This window comes from Ischnura elegans, chromosome 7 (genome assembly GCF_921293095.1).
Source record: "Ischnura elegans chromosome 7, ioIscEleg1.1, whole genome shotgun sequence".
Lineage (NCBI taxonomy): Eukaryota > Metazoa > Arthropoda > Insecta > Odonata > Coenagrionidae > Ischnura > Ischnura elegans.
In genome coordinates, this window is record NC_060252.1 from 110,894,009 (window position 1) to 110,911,562 (window position 17,554).

Consider the following 17,554-nt stretch of genomic DNA (forward strand, 5'->3'; position numbering starts at 1 on the left):
TACGTGAAACAAGAACAGCGATTTATCGCGCATAATAGCCTACGTCACAGGATACTACAAAGATGATAAAATTTACCGTCAACCCTTACCTGGCTGATTTCGTGTAACTGCCGTTACATCTTACCCTATGTGAGGTGTGTAAATTCTTCAGTCACTCTACGTGATCATTTTTTAACTTATTACTCAATTTAATAGTCAAATTCAGTCTAAGAAAACATATATCAATTCATTAATAGTACCAATTATGCATTATTTCTGGAAAAATAAATGTGGAACTTGTTGCGCTGTCTGCATATTCACCAGTGGCAAGGTCAAAGCCAAAAGAATTATCCAGAGAGTGGGGTGTTCATTTAGAAAGGATGAGGATATGAGGGCTCACAAAATATATGGAGGTCTGAAATCCCTTGACCCCCTCTCTCTGGCTCCTGCAATACTCTGATGAAACATTTCCCTAGATAAAGATACTTTCATAAACTGTTGAAGGAGTCAGAACACTATTAAATAGAATATATTAGAGTGGGTTCAACCTCGTAAGAACTGGCAGTTTTGAGGGTGAGACGGAAGTGGTGAATTAGCGAAATTAACTCAGCATCATCCGAGCATGACTACAGGCCCAATGAGTATTTTATGGGATCTGCTATAAGTACAAGGTTTGATCAAAAAGTAACACTAACTCCAAATACTGCTGCATCAAAGATCATGACATTTTGAACACTGGATGTTGATATGGGGCACCTAACACAAGGATAGCCTGTGGTGATAACATGCTTCCCGTGAACATTTTTCAGGATCCCAGCAGCATATCATTATGATGCTTGTATGCTAAAAAAGTTTTCCACATTCTGCGTCACAATTTTCCTTGAAATATTTCCCAGATTAAAATTTTTCCCTAGGTAAACCATCAGCCATTCTATGCATTTCACAATTTCACGATTGTGGGATGCTGCTCATTGTTGCGAAGCAGAGGCACACACAGAGGGGGGAAGTTTTGGGTGGTAAAGCCTCCCCCCAGAGCTCAGACAAATTTTAAGTTTAATCCATTTTACTTAATGGGATCAGTATTACTCATAGCATAGTGTTAGTATTAATCAAATATCCCTCAGAAAGCCATAAAACTCACCATTTTGAACTATTACTCTTAAAAATTTTCTGGAGGAGGACCCCCACAACTCCTGCTTACCCTGACGGGTATGCAATACCCCCACACTCCCAAGTATTACTTATGCCTAAAACCCCCCCTAGCTTTAATTCTTAGCTGCGCCCCTGTTGTGCAGTACCTAGTTCTTGGATTTATCACTGGAGATAGTCCTAACATAGAAATTGCTACCTCAATGTACAATTCAAACTACATATAATTAAATAAGTATTATGACTAAATATTAACCTTCGGCTGCAGTAGCTAGATCTAATGCCTTCCACTCTGTGAGGGAAAATCTTCCAAGGAGGATAGTGCTTTTTATATTCTGGGAAGGGCATAGTAGGTATAATACCCTTGTAATCCTTTTCTTTCGGACCCGCCCACTAATGGACAGATTAGTGGAATATCGAATTATGTGGAGAAATTTTTTGACTGGACATAATCCACAAAACAAATGTTATGTGAAGTTCAGTTGAATTCTACTTTTAATTAGATACCAAACACCGGTTGCTTTTTACCCACATCAGTTAAAATTCTTCTATGCATTTAATTTCTTGTACCCAGCCTCTGAAGTGCATTAAGAGGATAATGGAAGAATAGGCTAGGATCTCAATGGAATGGAATGCCACTGTCAGCAATCCAGGGGAGGACAAGTCTGGGTAAGAAGAGAGGGCTGTTAACATGTTGCGTACGGATGGCGAGAATTCTCGTCATTTAGGCACATCAACCTAAAAAATTTCAAAGTGTACAATACATATTCGTTAGTACCTTTTCAGTTGTTGCTCGTTATTCATAATGAATTGATGCATCGTAATGTGTGATTGGCTAAAGTTATATTCTAAACATTAGCTTTTTAACCATGTTTAAACCAAAGGCATATTTCCAATCTCAACACCTCCACCCAGAATCGGCGTTCCTAGGAATTTAAATACCCTGATACGCAACCTGTTAATTGCACAAGAATGAAAGGGTTTGGGCCTTAAAGATAAAAGAGCCTGGGAGATACATTGAGAAGAGATGGTCTAATGTTGTTGAGCATCTATGCCGTAGTCACTGGTAAACTACTAAATGTTTCCCACAGCTGAAGACTTCAGGTGTAGAAAAACTTTTGTGCTCCAACTGTAACTAAAGCCTCACGGAGTGGGGGATCAATGGGTTAAATGGTATGGTATTTGGAGAAGGCGACCGACAGCTGAGGTCATATGCACCATGAGGGAAGGGTGGAGAGAAACCCAGCGTCAGAATTAGCCGCTCTCAACGAAAAGTGCCAAGGGGACCACGGCTCAACGTCCCATCCAACGGACAGAATGTTACGCTTGAAATGTCCTCCACACAATACTCAAGCAGGGATCAGGCAGTCTCTGACAATTCTCTGCCACTGCTGGATTTGAACCTGAGCCCTCAGAGTGGGAATCCAACACTCTGGCTACCACACCAATCTGATCCCCACAAAACCACCCCCTGAAATGAATGGGTGATACAGTCCTTAGAGTGTACTGCATAGTTCAAAATGGCACTTGGGGGTCCATATCTTTAGTCTTTGTATCACATAACGTAATGCACTTACATTCTTCTGTTTGAGCATGAGAAAATGGAAATATATTGACCCAAACAAGAAATTCCTACACTATACTTATAGTTTCAAAGCTCATAAAACTGAACCAAGTGACTTTACCATAGTGACTCCCATTTTTTTCCCATAATAGGAGATGAGGAGGGATGATAAGAGAATAGACACATAGATTATGGATAAACTGCAGTGCCACTCACTAGTCATTTTACCAGTCCCTCATGACATAGTATGCATCCAGCGAAAATAGCTCAATTTTCCATTTCCTTCAACAATTATCGATTTGCTTAATCTCTAAAATGAGCCTTTATATTTGTATGAAATGCTTTCTGCACAACATCATATAAGTGACCTAATGCAGCACCATTTTGCAGAAGCCTCGATTCTCTTTCTCCTCCAGTCCACAATTCACCTTCTTGTAAGGCAATAGTCCACATATGGATATTTAGCAATTGTGTACAGTTCTATTTCAAGGCCATAGCCAGAAAAACATTTCAAGGGATACTCATAAGGCAAGTATAAACCTAAGGCTAGGTCTCTCCAACATTTTGGTGTTTTGAACCACTTGTCCTCCGCTTGCAATGGTTTTGTTCTACTTGATTTATTTTCTTTTGCTGACTAGGATTTTTGTCTTTAGTCTTAATAACTCCAAACCCACAAAAAAACCAAGTGATGGTAATATTGTAACAGAACAAAATGAGAGCTACAGAAAATATATCATATTTTCTTGTATGACCTCTCTCTTGCAATTTCCCCTTGCTCAAGTCATTGCATTAGAATCAACATAACTGGGAGCTAAAACATCTTCACTTATGCGATCCATTCTAAATTTTTGCTTACTCTATGATACATAATCTGGATGAAGCTCATGCTTCTCTGAGGCTGGGTATGAAGTATTTCTACGGAGGCAATAACACTTAATGGTAAGAACAATTTGTTAAATAAATCTATGACAAAATCTGAATATGTAGCATTTGTGAAAAAGAACTTGCCCTAAAAAAAGAAGCATCTCATAATATTTTCAGGATAAATGCACTTTAATATTGCACCACTTCATAAACATTAAAGCCACCTTCATCATGTAAGGAAAATAACAACATAACCATGAATTTGAAGCTGTCTCAATCACCTTGTATAAAATTAATGTACACTTGCTAATTAGCTTTGAGACTGCCCAGTTGAGAATTATAAATGAGTATTCTCAATCCACACGGTGGAATCAATAGAAAAGAAATAATGTATTAACAAATTTGGCAACAACAAAAATCATGCACACAAATATCAAAACAGGAAAAATAGTTTAAGGAGAACAATGAACAATTACGACCAATTGTGCACGCCATTTTCCAGCTTGTCCATTAATATCTCTCATTTGTTGGTATCCAAACTACAGGCATCCATTTGACAGTAGCTATCTGGTTCCTCAAGCTTACCAAAAGTTTTTAAAAGTAAGTTGGGCATGCATACATATACCTATATCTGTTCAATAACTCCCAAATTAGAAAAATCAGTTAAAATAATCATACTAGATGCCAGATTAAAGTTCACACAAAACAACCATACTTTAAAACACACTCTCACCACAAGATAACACTGTTCCACAGAAATACAAAATATTTGAAAGACACTTTCAAGAAGTAGTTGAATTCATCCTTTAAAAACCACGTCCATTTTGACTCACAAAGTTGTAGAAGTTTGATACATACAACATACACATTTCGGTACACAATAATCACTTATTAATAATGAGATTACATTTATGTCCTAATTTTATCAGTACCAATTGGAAAACTTTAAAAAATTGAGATTCGCCCACACTTCTCAACACATCAGTTTGCTATTGCCACCATGTCTTTCCTAATCCTCACCATACACTCTTCCTTTAAAAAAATCACAAGTCAAAAAGATGGCAGTATTCATACACATCCTCTGTCTTTGAAAATTTATGAGGAATAAAACTGGTACTGTTTCCATTACATGGTTTCCGTGCTCTGTCAGCATTTGTCTGGTTCACTTTGCCAAGTCACTTCAGTCCCATTCGATATGAGCATTATCTTCTCTCCAGGCCGCAAATGACCCTCTGCCATGGACGGAGATGACTCCTCACAAATTGTCGACAAACCCCTCGCAAGTTTACCCCCAGGCACTGGGACATCCCCAATGTCGGACATGAGAGGAGGATTATGGTAAGCAGACTGTTGGCGAACATGATCGCCAATTCCAGAATCTGCGATAACATCAGGAGAGGCTACGCTGTCGGGCAAGGCCATACGTCGATAGGCATGACAGCCTTTGATTGGCGGCTGATTCCCTGGCGATGGACAAGCCTGCTGAGGAATAACGGGAATAAATTATATCTCAGAAACATTTATCACTACTGATTTTTAAAATTACACAGCTGGTGTCCTAATTCCCCATGCCACACGCCTTCTTAGGCAGCTCGCAGGGTAGTATGTAGGTGTAGATTACTACCAGTAAATATAGGTTTACAGGGTGTCTACAATGTTTGAGAGAAGGAATTACATGACTCACTCAGGTTTTCTACTTCAAAATCGCTTACTCCATGATTTATCCAAAACCCTTTAAATGTCACATAAACATGATGATTTTACAACAAAATATTAAAGGAAATAACTAGAGATGTGCGAATAGTATCCGCGAATACTCGAATACCTCGAATATTAGAAAGTATTCGATATTCGAGGTTTCGAATAGTTATGCGAAAAGTACCGCCTCGAATACCTCGAATACTTGGAATTTCGCGTCATACACTGTCGCACGCACGTCGTTGGTAGTTGACTCGGAAAAATGTAGAGAACTGTAGTCATTTAGTGCCCGCAGCGCCGTTTTACGCAAGTTGACGAATTACATCAAATAAGTGGATTTTAGCGGTGAAAAGAGTTCAACGAGGGGAACCGAAAATGGTCGGGTGAAAAAATCCGAAAATCCCCGATTCCCCCCACCAGGAGAACCTCAGTGCCGTGGGATAGCAACCTTAGGGCATTTCCCACGATCCGCTATCCCCCTCCATTCAGCACTTGACTCACCCCTCTGACGCTTTCCTCTTCCCCGAAATCAAACAAAAGGTCCCAGCTCGCGCAGGGATCGCATTACGAAGACCCCTGCTTCGAAAAAAATATCGAGTTACGAGAACAATAAAAACGTGTTTCACGCCCTCCCCCCTTTTCTCACCCACTGACCTTTTTCTAGCTACCTGCTTCGAAGTTCCCCATTTCTGGAGGTCAACAGCTGTGTGAGTACCGTGGGATACTTACATTAGCGCATTTCCCAAGATCCGGTATCCCTCTCCATTCAGCACTAGCCCCCCCTCTGAGGCTTTCCTCTTCTTCGAAATAAAAAAAGGTCACAGCTCGCGCAGGGATCATATTACGAAGACCTTAGCTTCGAAAAAATACCAAGTTACACGAGAACAATAGAAACGTGTTTCGGGCCCTCCCTTTTCTCCCCCACTGACCTTTTTTTTTCCTACCAGCTTCGAAGTTCCCCATTTCTTTGGAGGTCAACCGCTGCATGAGTCATCTATTAGCACAAAAGGTGTCTAAGAATGACTTTCGTCAATAGGGAAATTGCATACTTTTTATAAACAGTATGCTGATATACTACAGTAAACACTTAGTACCGCATTATACTTTTTTCCGCTTAAAATTCAGTTTATACCCTAGAAAATGACTTCCAAAAGTCGCCCGAGTTTCGCGGGCTAAAAAATACCGCCCCCACTAATCTTTGGCTGTGACGTCATAGTTCAGTACGAGTCCAAGATCCAAGCCCAGTAACTGCAGGTTTGGAAGAGCCACGTTGCGTTTAAAGGAGAACGTGGGTGAAATAAGGAAAAATTACAAGTGGTGCATTGTTCCTCTGTGCAATAACACCCCAGAAAAAATTTTCGTCTGCATTCCCACGGAGGAAATTAGAAGAAAAGCGTCGATGCAAGCCGTCTGTCGGGATGAGCGTTATGGAAAAATAAGAGTATAATAAACGGAATGATAAACCCGTGTGCTATGTGAGCGAAGATAACTTTAATATAAATAATATTTCCATATTTCATTGACTGAATAACTTGAAACTGAGATTTTTTGATGATTCGGCCGCCGTAGAATAAAAACTCAACTTCCGAACAAAAATCGAGATAGGTGTTTCTCGATGGTTACGATGGACTCAAATTATTAAGGCACTTGTTCAATTTCAGTTACGGAAGGACATAGAAAATTCCATGATGTTTAAAATCAAGGGAGGAAATATGAAAATATAGAGCAACGTTGATCCTCATGCATTCGAGTGCCAGCCAAGAAGACAGCGTTTTCTTCTACTGTCGGCGTCAAAATGATGTGCCGCTGTACTTTGCAAATTTATATCCTGGCTTCACTACATGCTATAAAAATGAACTATACGTCATTTTAAATGAAATTTTATCCTAAACTCTGATTTATTTTATTACAAAAAAATTGAAAAATGTAGACACGGTCAGTGCAATAAATGACTCCGCGCACCGAAAAATTAGCCGTTTTGTCAACTTCATGAACTTTGCAACTCAACCTAAGGAAAACTACTACGTCTACAGCATTCATCTTCCACATTAATTTACACTCATCAGTGCGGATTAATAAAATGGCTTTTGGGTATTTTTAGAACTTATATTTTGTTATAAATTAATGAAAATACTTAAACATTATCTTGTCCCATAGTTTACCCCGAAAGATAAAGAAGTTGTAGATGGAAAAAGAATGGAATCCAGAGGTGGTCACAAAAAATGAATCGCAGCATTCTTTGATTTTATTCTACGCCGGCTTGCTTTTCAGAAAAAGTTGAGTCACAAGAGGAATGTTCCGCGGCCTTTGATTTGGAAATTATGGAGATAAGAATGGACATGTGTGGATCAGCAATTTCCATTTAGTTGGTTGTCAGGATAAACCAAGGATCCATTTAAAGGTTGTCAGGCCATCGTATAAAGATAGGACTGATGTGCACCACAGGGGAAATGGTGTGTTTGAGAGAAAGTCAAACCCAAAGTTGCCCAAAGAATGTGCAGTTCTATGTTGCTCTTTCCCCAGTTAAAACCAAATAGATATTGGATTGGGATGATATTTTCACCACGGGATCCAGTGATAGTGAGAGTGCAGGTGATCACAGTCATCGTCGAAAGTCATCCCTCTAGGATTTCCGATACGGAATTTTTAAGTGACAACCGATCGCAATGACGATGAGCTCGCCTTTAGAGAAGGTGTCAGATATATCGTGAGAAAAGCTCCCAAAATGTATTAAATACTGTTTGGAAAACATGCACATTTTAATGCTAATTTAGGAAGTATTTCATTTCAAAAGTAACTTATTAACACCTGAAGACGTTGTGTTTATTATATTGATCGAAGTGCGATTGACCGATTCTTTCTGCAGAATAGGAAGTGGCTTCAGGGTTTTTGAGTCACAAGATGGTAGATTGTGTTGGAAGTTCGTCTATATTATCGCTACTAAATTGAAACATTAATAGTCTGGCTTCCTCAGAGCTTCCTGTCGCCCTCCAGGCAAGGTATTTTTAAGTTGAAAGTATCATCGACAGCTTCGAGGTGGAAATAAGTTCACCATAAGACTCTACCGGACTGCCAAAAGAATACACATTTCACATGAGTATACGCTTTCGCCAATATTATACGCAAGTCTCACTTTGTTATGAACTATAAAACATTACAGATGCACATCAGCTACCTTTCCATTTCTCGGCATCGACTTTCCGAGCCGACGAAGTCTACAGTTTCACTAAAATACCCTGTTATCATGATGGAATCAGTAACAGGACGCTTGCTAGGATCAGCCTAAGAATAACCATATGCCTTCATCTTTACGCAATCTATCGCTTTCAATGGAGGAGAAATAGATCAAATAATAGTCCTGAAGTCACAATGAACAACTCCGATAAGTCTGCAATTCAATAAATGAATCATAACCACGCCGTCGCATGTATTCAAGTATGCAACCTATACTATGGCCGTGCCGCCGTGCCTCGTACTGAACTATGACGTCACTTTTCTACCAGCCAATCATCGGGCGTTTTCGCTTCTCACTTGCATTTGAAAATTCTCGTGAACTTTGATGCATTAAATATCGTAAACCACGTCATAAAATAATAAAAAAACTTTCACCGAGGTATGCAAACATATATTTTTATATAATTTTGGGGCTATTGATTATATCTGAAATATATGCAAGATCCCTATTGATGTTACACCTTTATTGAATTGAAATATTAGTAATGTGCGCGTAATTTCAAAAAGAATAAGACCAAACACGACGTATTTCTGAGTTTATTTAAGCATTTTACGCAAAGAAATAAATGTCAAAATACGACGGAGACGCATTCTGGCGAAACTCGATATGAGCAATAGAGCTTCTCGGAAGTTGATGCGGTATTTTTTTCCGAAAACATATATCAAGTTATAATTTATGAGTGGTGCTATAAATCTTTATTGTTACAGTCCCAGAAAAAGGGATATTTTCTCAGAATATTTGGTTTCTCCCTGATAGCAATTCCAATTCATCTTCTTATCTCGTGAGAACTCCCAAAGATGGACTGAAAATAATTGAAGAAAATCTGGTGGAGAAGAGCTTGTATTTTACAAAATGCCTCAGATTGTCAGCTAGCACTTGGCAGCAGGAGTGAGGGTAAAGCGATGTTAGTTGAATTAATTATATGCCCAATTGTTTCCATAAAATGAAAATATTCATTAATCAGCTAAATTCCTGTTCGAATCATTTAAAGGAAATCAAAATTACTCCCCAAAATCTTGTGTTGCCTGCTGCATAGGCAACCGAGTCAAACATACCAGCATTCATCATTTAGTATTCGAGGTATTCGAAATTCGAGGTATTCGAATATTCGAGCAATGATTTAATATTCGAATTCGATATTCGAATTCGAGAAATCTGCTATTCGACCCATCTCTAGAAATAACCATGGATAAGTCATTAGTGTGCCTTTACTGAGTAACCCACTGGTGCACAGAATCTGCAAAAATTACTGATATCATTCGCATAATCCTACCTAATACCCAGAAAGACTCTTGGGTGTTTGGCAGGGGAAAATACTGAAGTATGAGAAAAAGCGCGGATATTTATTTTAACGAGATCTCGAGAAAATTAGTCCTTAAGTGATTGATTTTGGGGCCGATTGCAAAACATTTCGTGATGAAAATTATTACTCACTAACCAAAACGTAAGAAATATACATGAATTGCAATGAGAAAAAAATCCCCTGAACCGGGAATCAAACGGCGGACATACCACCATGCGCATCTTTAGCGCAGGTTTGGGGCTCTTAACCAGTTGTGAAATGGTTGTGATCCCCTCCCCTACTCCACCCCTAAAATATAATGCCTCCATATGCCATTTTTTTGTGGTGCGTTAGTTGAAATTACTCACCGTATGTTTGCTATAAAGAACTTTAATTAATATTACTTTTTAATATTTAGAAATTAATTATTATTGCTAACTAACTTAATTATAAAAATTGAATAACTTTTTTAATAAATGTTTCAAAATTTTCTGCTCCCCTCCCTGAAATCTGCGCACACGCCCCCCCGCAAAGCCCTAGTTCTAGTCTTGGATTGTGGCTTCATTGAAGTCCTTCCCCCGCGTTGATATCCTTGATGAACACCAAGAGTTTAACATCCAGCAGTGAGGGATCTAGATCCGCACCAACTAGGTGAGGGTGAGGGGGTTTAGCTACGTGAATAACTGCACAATCAGGGGAATTCCCCCTAGCCGAAGGGGGGTTCGGAGATTTTGAAATTTAGGATTTTCCAGACTCAAAAATGACTGTTTTAGACTACTTCTTTCATAAAAAAAGGCACTACTATGCACGCGTAGTAGGTCATTTTATTAGTACCAAAGAGTTTAATAGGACCTAATGTTAAAACTAATTTGTATTTTGACTCGTTATAGTTGATAAATTTACCGGAAAATGTAGCTAAATACTTTACTACAAAGTAGTAACATCTGAAAATTTAGATTTTATCTGGTGCGTGCTTGGACCCAACCACTCATTTTATGCCAAATGGTTTAAAAACATATGCTGTAAAATATTATAGCAATTGGATAACAGGAAAACGTGCCACATAGCACTCAAAGTTGAGAAATTTTGGTATTTTCGGCCGTTTTTCGGATATGAATGGCGATAAGAAGGCGCTGGTATTTTTCAACTGATTTTCTATGGTAGCTAACGATACAATGAACATTTGGCATGCTGCTCCTAAAATATTTTCCAATTGTGACCAGTGGTTCCCGAGATACGGGCCCAAGAGTGAGCGCAGAGGCAGACAGCTTTGGTGGCACGCGGGATGCATACACTCAACATTTGTTGATCATTCTCACTCATTGCAAAACCATAAAATTCTTTAGATAAACTTTAAAATTTGTCAATACAACCTTTAATGCTATATTTGTCACTGTTTATTGCCAAAACGGGCTATTATTTGGACTTAGTGATTTATTCTCCAAAGGTTTTGAAATATTTAAAGCAGAGGAACATTAGTGTCCAACGACTTCCTGATCTTCGCGTCGAAGGCACTTTTTAAAACCAGCTTGTACATATATAGCTGGCTGTGACTCATGCATGGCATGGACAGTTTGCCTTAAATCCTGGTTTCCTAGAACCGCTAATGCGCAATGGTGTCATCGCATACCAGTTGCCTTCATGGGAGCATCGTGTTCTGGTTTCCCACGCATCATGGTGTGTTATCTCAGGCCTATGTTCTGCCTCAGTTGCCTCTCGCGCTACTTGTGCGAGACATAACTTCACTATGGGATACCTGACAGTGTACTTTCCGACGTTGCGCAGTGGTTTTCATGCACTTATGAGAACTATTTTTCTGAATCTGTGATCAGATTTCACCATGCATCACACAACCACGGATGCGCGGTTCTTGGAAACCAGGTCCTATAAGGAGTAGTAGAGTACAAGTACAATCATGTTATCGCTGCTTAGATTGCGATTGGGTGAAGAAAGCTCTCAATGAGTCTGGGAGGCACTCTAACATAAATGTGTGCATAATTTGATTTACGTAAATAATTAACATTACAAGAAATTAAAGTGAAAGTTAGGATTATTCGTGCTGCCTCTCCCCATCATTAGTCCAGATAATAAGGAGTTCGCTATGCCTTACAATTTAAGACTAACTCACTTGGATACAGTAGATAATGTGCTGTTATTTTAAAAGTACTGAATACTCAGGAAACATGTATTTAAAACCAAATTGGCTAAAAAGCTATGCTAGGCACTAAGAACCTGTGCACACTTACAGCATCATATGATGGAGAGGAGAGGGCATTTTCTGCATTGTGAGGACATCCTTCTTCCATTGGACGGAAAATCCACAACACAGTCCAGGTAGGAACAAGAAACTTAATGAGAACAAAAACTGTAAAAACTGACGAATAGAAGAACTGCGCATGAGCAAACACTGCACTACATCCAGTCTCTTCAGTTCCAACTGCAAGAATAGAGAAAAAGCCATCATTATGCGCACATCTCACTAATACTTAGCACATAGACCTTTTAACTTCAGCACCCTGGATCACAATTGCAATTTTTATCTGATAATTTTAATATGTGGTCTATCCTGTGATGAAGTGCAGTAAATAAAAATTTGTGCGATATACACATGCTTCTCCACAAATGAACAATTCCTTCACATGAAGAAATCAAAGAAGCCTACAATAAGGCAAACTACCTGCTTTGCACACTGCATTGCAAATAAAACCGACATGAATGATGCAGGCAATATCCAGGGTTTATGATTGAGTCTTAACTTTTAATATCACATACAGTAAGATAACAAATATGAGAATTTAGAGGAATATGTAAGGGAAAACAAGAAGCCATTCAAAACATTACCTGGAAAAAAGGAGGATTGTTGTGTGTACAGCAAAATGTATGAATCAGGGAAGGTAAAGCAAAAAAGAAGGCATACAACATGCTCCTAAATGGTCTTTACAGTGCACCCTATCCCAACTCTAAGTGCATACATTGATGACCTTTGTATTTATGTCATTTTTGGCTATGGGTCTACCATATATTGTTGCTATTGCCTTTTGCTTATTTTTATATTAACTCACATTATGCATTATCAACAAATTGGACGTGCATCAGTTTTTGAACAACCAGTGAGGAACAATATTAAGGCACGTTTTCAGCACAAAGGTTTGCACATGGGACTTTATAAACAATTCATGGGCGTACTCAGCGAGGGGCAGCTGCCCCCCCAAAAGCAAAAATCGCAAAATTCTTTAAGCAAAATCAGTACTGAATTGAAACAAAAATATTCAACAAATTTTCTTTAAACCCACGAAAAATGATATGCATTAGTAAGAGATATGTAACTACAATAAAACTACTTTTTCAAGGAAATAACCTTATAACCCCCCAGTTATAATCCTGGGTACGCCATTGAAACAGTTGTTAAACTATAAGAAATATTTTTAAAATAAACCACTGGCAAAAGCATAAAATTAGTATATGATCTAATAGATTAAGGTAAAACCTCATTTTGTCAAAAAGCTTTTAATAACAAATTTTCTAATCCGATTATTTTTTTTTTTAAGTGTTCAAATAAATTTATTTTCCTCGATGCATAGAAGAGATGGAATGTAATGAAATGAACAATGAAATTTTTCTCTTCACACATTATTATTTATAGCGCATTTAAAAAAATTAACGTCAGCAACTGCACATTAGGCTCTTTATAAATTTATTATAAAGTGCAACCTCACAAATTCACCTAAAAATCCTGGTTGAATTCTTCAGTATACTATGAAAAATAGGCTGGCACCCTAAGGGTTAAAGACTTGTATTTATGAGCCATTGCAGGGAAGAAATGAAGCTAATTTCTGGTTTTAAATTCATGAGAAATGCCATTCAGCACAACACATGATTGGGTTCCTAAATCATATCAACCATCATCATAGAATTACGCCAGAGTTATACCTATATGCCAGACCTCCCAGTAAGAATTGTGTGTTTAATTGGTAAAGAACACTATAGGTCTCACTGTGGCCCAATATTCAAAAGGCTTGGTATGCTCCCTCTTCCATGTGTGTATGTACTAGCCTTAAGCCGATGTCCCACGGTCAAATTTGCGTCAAAATATTTGCATCAAAATTTGATGCAACTGACGCGCACCCTGCCCCACGGTCAAAATTATGTCCAACTGGCTTTTGGTCCTATCGTTTGTACAAATCACCGATTTGTACAAATGGATAGGACAGGTTCTAATTTTTCATCCAATTGGATGAAACCAACCAATCACAGGGCCTTTGACAAAAAAACATCGCCAAGCGCTTACACACAGGCCAAATAGGTTAAACTTATTTATCGTCTGCATGAGTATTTTAATTAATAATTATGTATATTATGGACACAAAAATAAACTTTGTTGTATTCCACACAGTATGCATTAAAAACCCAACCGGTTTCCACCTTTTCAGGTCGTTATCTTATTCGTAAACCTCTAGGTAAACACCTGAAAAGATCGAAACCGGTTGAGTTTTTCCATTAGTATTGTATGGAATACTAAAAGGTTTAGTTTTAAATTTATAATATCACCATACCACGAAGTGAATTCACAAAACATTATTTCAAATATATATATACGTTCGTGATTGTCTATTTCATCGCCTGGTGTGGCCCTAAAGGTAAATATGAGCAAAAATTTGTCTTAGTGATAGGCGATGGAAGCTCTCAACTAGGAAATTCGTAATAATTAGTTGATCTTTAATAGAAAGGAAGCGATCTTTAGAATCGCAATACCAGGAGGGATGTTTTGGAAATAATAAAAGATTTACTTAAGGTATCGAGGCCGAATTTTACGCTTTGTGGAAGGCATACAATGCGAGCGAGCAGCTGGAGAAATGACTAATATGAACTGACAATTGTACCTGTGGAACACTACAGCTGCCTGTCTCTATTACTATGATTATAGGATAAGGACCTTATTTTAGCAAATGCTAGATTAGGAGAGAAAAATGTGATTTAAATGCACGCTTACAGCACTATTCATAACATCTCCTCAACCACAATGTCCATCATTTATTAAAAACATTTTCCTCGCGGGAATAAACTGCCTCACGTTTGTATCCTGGCGTTTTATTCTACCCTCAACCTTTCTGATAAGGGACATGAAAATATCCTCACTTGTCGTCAATTATTATCGATAATAAACGGGAACATCGGCGACCAACTCCTTCTCCAACATGTTTAGCATGCTTATTCCAACGCTTTCATACCCCCTTTCCAGCCAAGGCCAAGTTCAGCATTCTTTCTGTTTTCTTTTTTCGCCTCTTTAATGTTCAAGAGGTCTGTTCAGACAATTTCGCCTGCTAAAAAAGAAAGAATCCTCCACCTCCACAAGTTTCCTAATTGTTTACATAAATATCGTCTTTCGTTTGTTTTTGATCAAAATGAGATGCATCGTGGGACACCCCCAGTCCAGTTGTATCAAAATATTTGCATCAAAATATTTGGACAAACATTTTGATGCAAATTTGACCGTGGGACATCGGCTTTAATTAACTGTGTAAAATACAACGATTTTACTTCTGTTGAAAACTCAAATATTCAAAATCATTGGACCAGAGGACAGGGTAATTTCCATACACCACTTGTTAGAACCAAAGGGGGTTTCCTCTGGTCCAGAATGTACAGATATAAAATTGCACAATAGATTGCCCTCTGGATTGAAGGAAAACCAATCTAATATCATTTGTAGAAGAAAAGTAAAGGATTTTCTACTTGAAAACCTATACTATTCTATAAATGAGTACTAGGGAGCAGAATGAATAATTTATTTTCTTTATATTTCATTTTTTTATAATTTATGTACTTTTGGTAATAAATAAAGAGACCTATGGTAAAATGAGGAAATACTCATGAGATACACTCTGGAATAGAAACGATTGGATAATAAAATGAAGCCGGAGTAATAAGTGGAAGCCAAGACCAAAAATCTAAATCAACAGCAGCTGAGAGAACCACTAAGGAATGATACTGCTATCATTTCTGAGGTATTAAACATTAATTGGAGACCTACTTACATTTCAAAGTAGGGTCATTCAAATAATCCAGACAAAGCTGGAAATACCTTAGATTTAAACTTGTAAATAATGATAAATCCTGAAAAAGCTATTCAAAAATGTCATTGAGAAAGGACATTTAAAATGTGGCTATATATTTTTAACAGCCTCAGAACCATTTTATTCAACTGGAAATTCTTCCAGGTTGGTCATCTGCTAAACTTCCATCAGACTATGTACTATTTTTCAGTACATAGGAATAAAATATTTTTGTAGATATACAAAAATTTTGTTTTACGCACGGCATTATGCTTCAGTCGGAATTCCTGGTAGAACATAAAAGCATTAGTCGAAAGATAATAACTGAGAAATAATCTCACCGATTTTCATGACGGCATCATATATGACTGCAACAATAGCAGAAAGTTCGTAAGCGGCCACAATAATCCAAAAATCCCTTTTATGAGCAGTCATTTTCACATTCTCAATTGGTGAAACAGACTTCAGTCTCTTAGTAATATATATTCCAGCTACCATGAAAAGCTGAACAACTAGGAAATCTGCTGAAGACAGCATCAGCCAATAGGGCCCTGAAAATCAACGCGATTCTCAATTTAACAACTTACATGAAATAACGAAACAATTGTGAAAATAATTAACTGCACAATATATCGTAAAACACAAAATATAAAAATTATGACAACTGCACTTACGTAAACATTCAGTCCAACTTCCTGAGACATCCACCATTCCCATTAGGGCAACAGTGGTACAATAAAGAATATACAAACAAATTACAGGATTAATAACATGCTGTACAAGCATCTCTCGGTGAAAGAGACGGGCCGACAATGACCAGTGGAAATGACATATTACTACAAGCTGAAGTAGTCGGAGATATGTCGCTGTGAATTCCAACTGCGGATATTTGCTGCCGATCATAAAGGTTGTACCACTGAAAAAGTAACGGCAAAAACTCTGCATTAGGGAGGACAAGTAATTGATCTCGTTCTTAAATAAGTATACGATAAAAAGGTAGAGCATATCGTAGACTATAAAATCACAAGACGGACTTCAAGTTCATTTTTTCGCTCACCAAACAATGCATTCCACAGCTGAGACGTAAAATATAGCATAGTGATGAACTTGTGGATATCGCTGAATGTGATATTTCACTATTTTTATAATGACTAGGACCAAAGTTATTATCACAGCAACTAATAAAAGACTTGTTCTCACACAGGCTATAACATCAAAAGTGTCAAAGCAACTCTTTTTAACCACGTCCAATGTCACATTTCCAAACTTACGCCCCCTTATTGACATAGTGGCAGGCTAAAAAGAGTTGGAATAAAATGATGCTGTCCCTGAAATTAGAGTCGAATAACAAAAATATAGCAGGCACTACAGCCAGTGTTATACTTTAACATCTTAAATTCCATGAGTATCCGAAATATACAGATAGTTAACGGACCACCAGAGTTAACCGAATGTCAGATAATTGTAAACAAAGAAAATTAAGGTATATGATGGTCGCAAAAAGAATACTAACTTCTCCGGAGGGGTTCAGCCTTATAATAAAATTGATGGTATCCTCGCTATCGCCATTGCTACATATCAAATCACTACAAACTTCACGCAATTATGGAAATTATCAACTTCCAAGCTGTTCGCTAACGAGTGAAAATGGTCAACGAAAAATTTCATTACAGTTTAGGAAACCCGACAGGATACGGCCGCATCTACCAACAATGAAGAGCAAGCGGAAG

At 37.9% G+C, this 17,554-nt stretch overlaps 1 protein-coding gene across 2 annotated transcripts; it reads right to left on the reverse strand.

Annotated features, from left to right (window-relative positions):
* Positions 1–3,726: 3,726 nt before the first annotated feature.
* Positions 3,727–17,554, reverse strand: LOC124162249. Of its 2 annotated transcripts, none has more exons than XM_046538716.1 (6): positions 17,338–17,554; positions 16,882–17,152; positions 16,499–16,740; positions 16,166–16,375; positions 12,018–12,208; positions 3,727–5,038 (listed from the first exon to the last, which is right to left on the reverse strand). In XM_046538716.1, the coding sequence occupies exons 2-6, from the start codon at positions 17,109–17,111 to the stop codon at positions 4,703–4,705; spliced, it is 1,209 nt and encodes a 402-aa protein (XP_046394672.1). In that variant the 5' UTR covers positions 17,112–17,152; positions 17,338–17,554; the 3' UTR covers positions 3,727–4,702. The 2 variants fall into 2 exon arrangements, with proteins under 2 accessions (XP_046394672.1, XP_046394673.1); XM_046538717.1 differs by having other exon boundaries at positions 3,727–5,035; positions 17,338–17,553.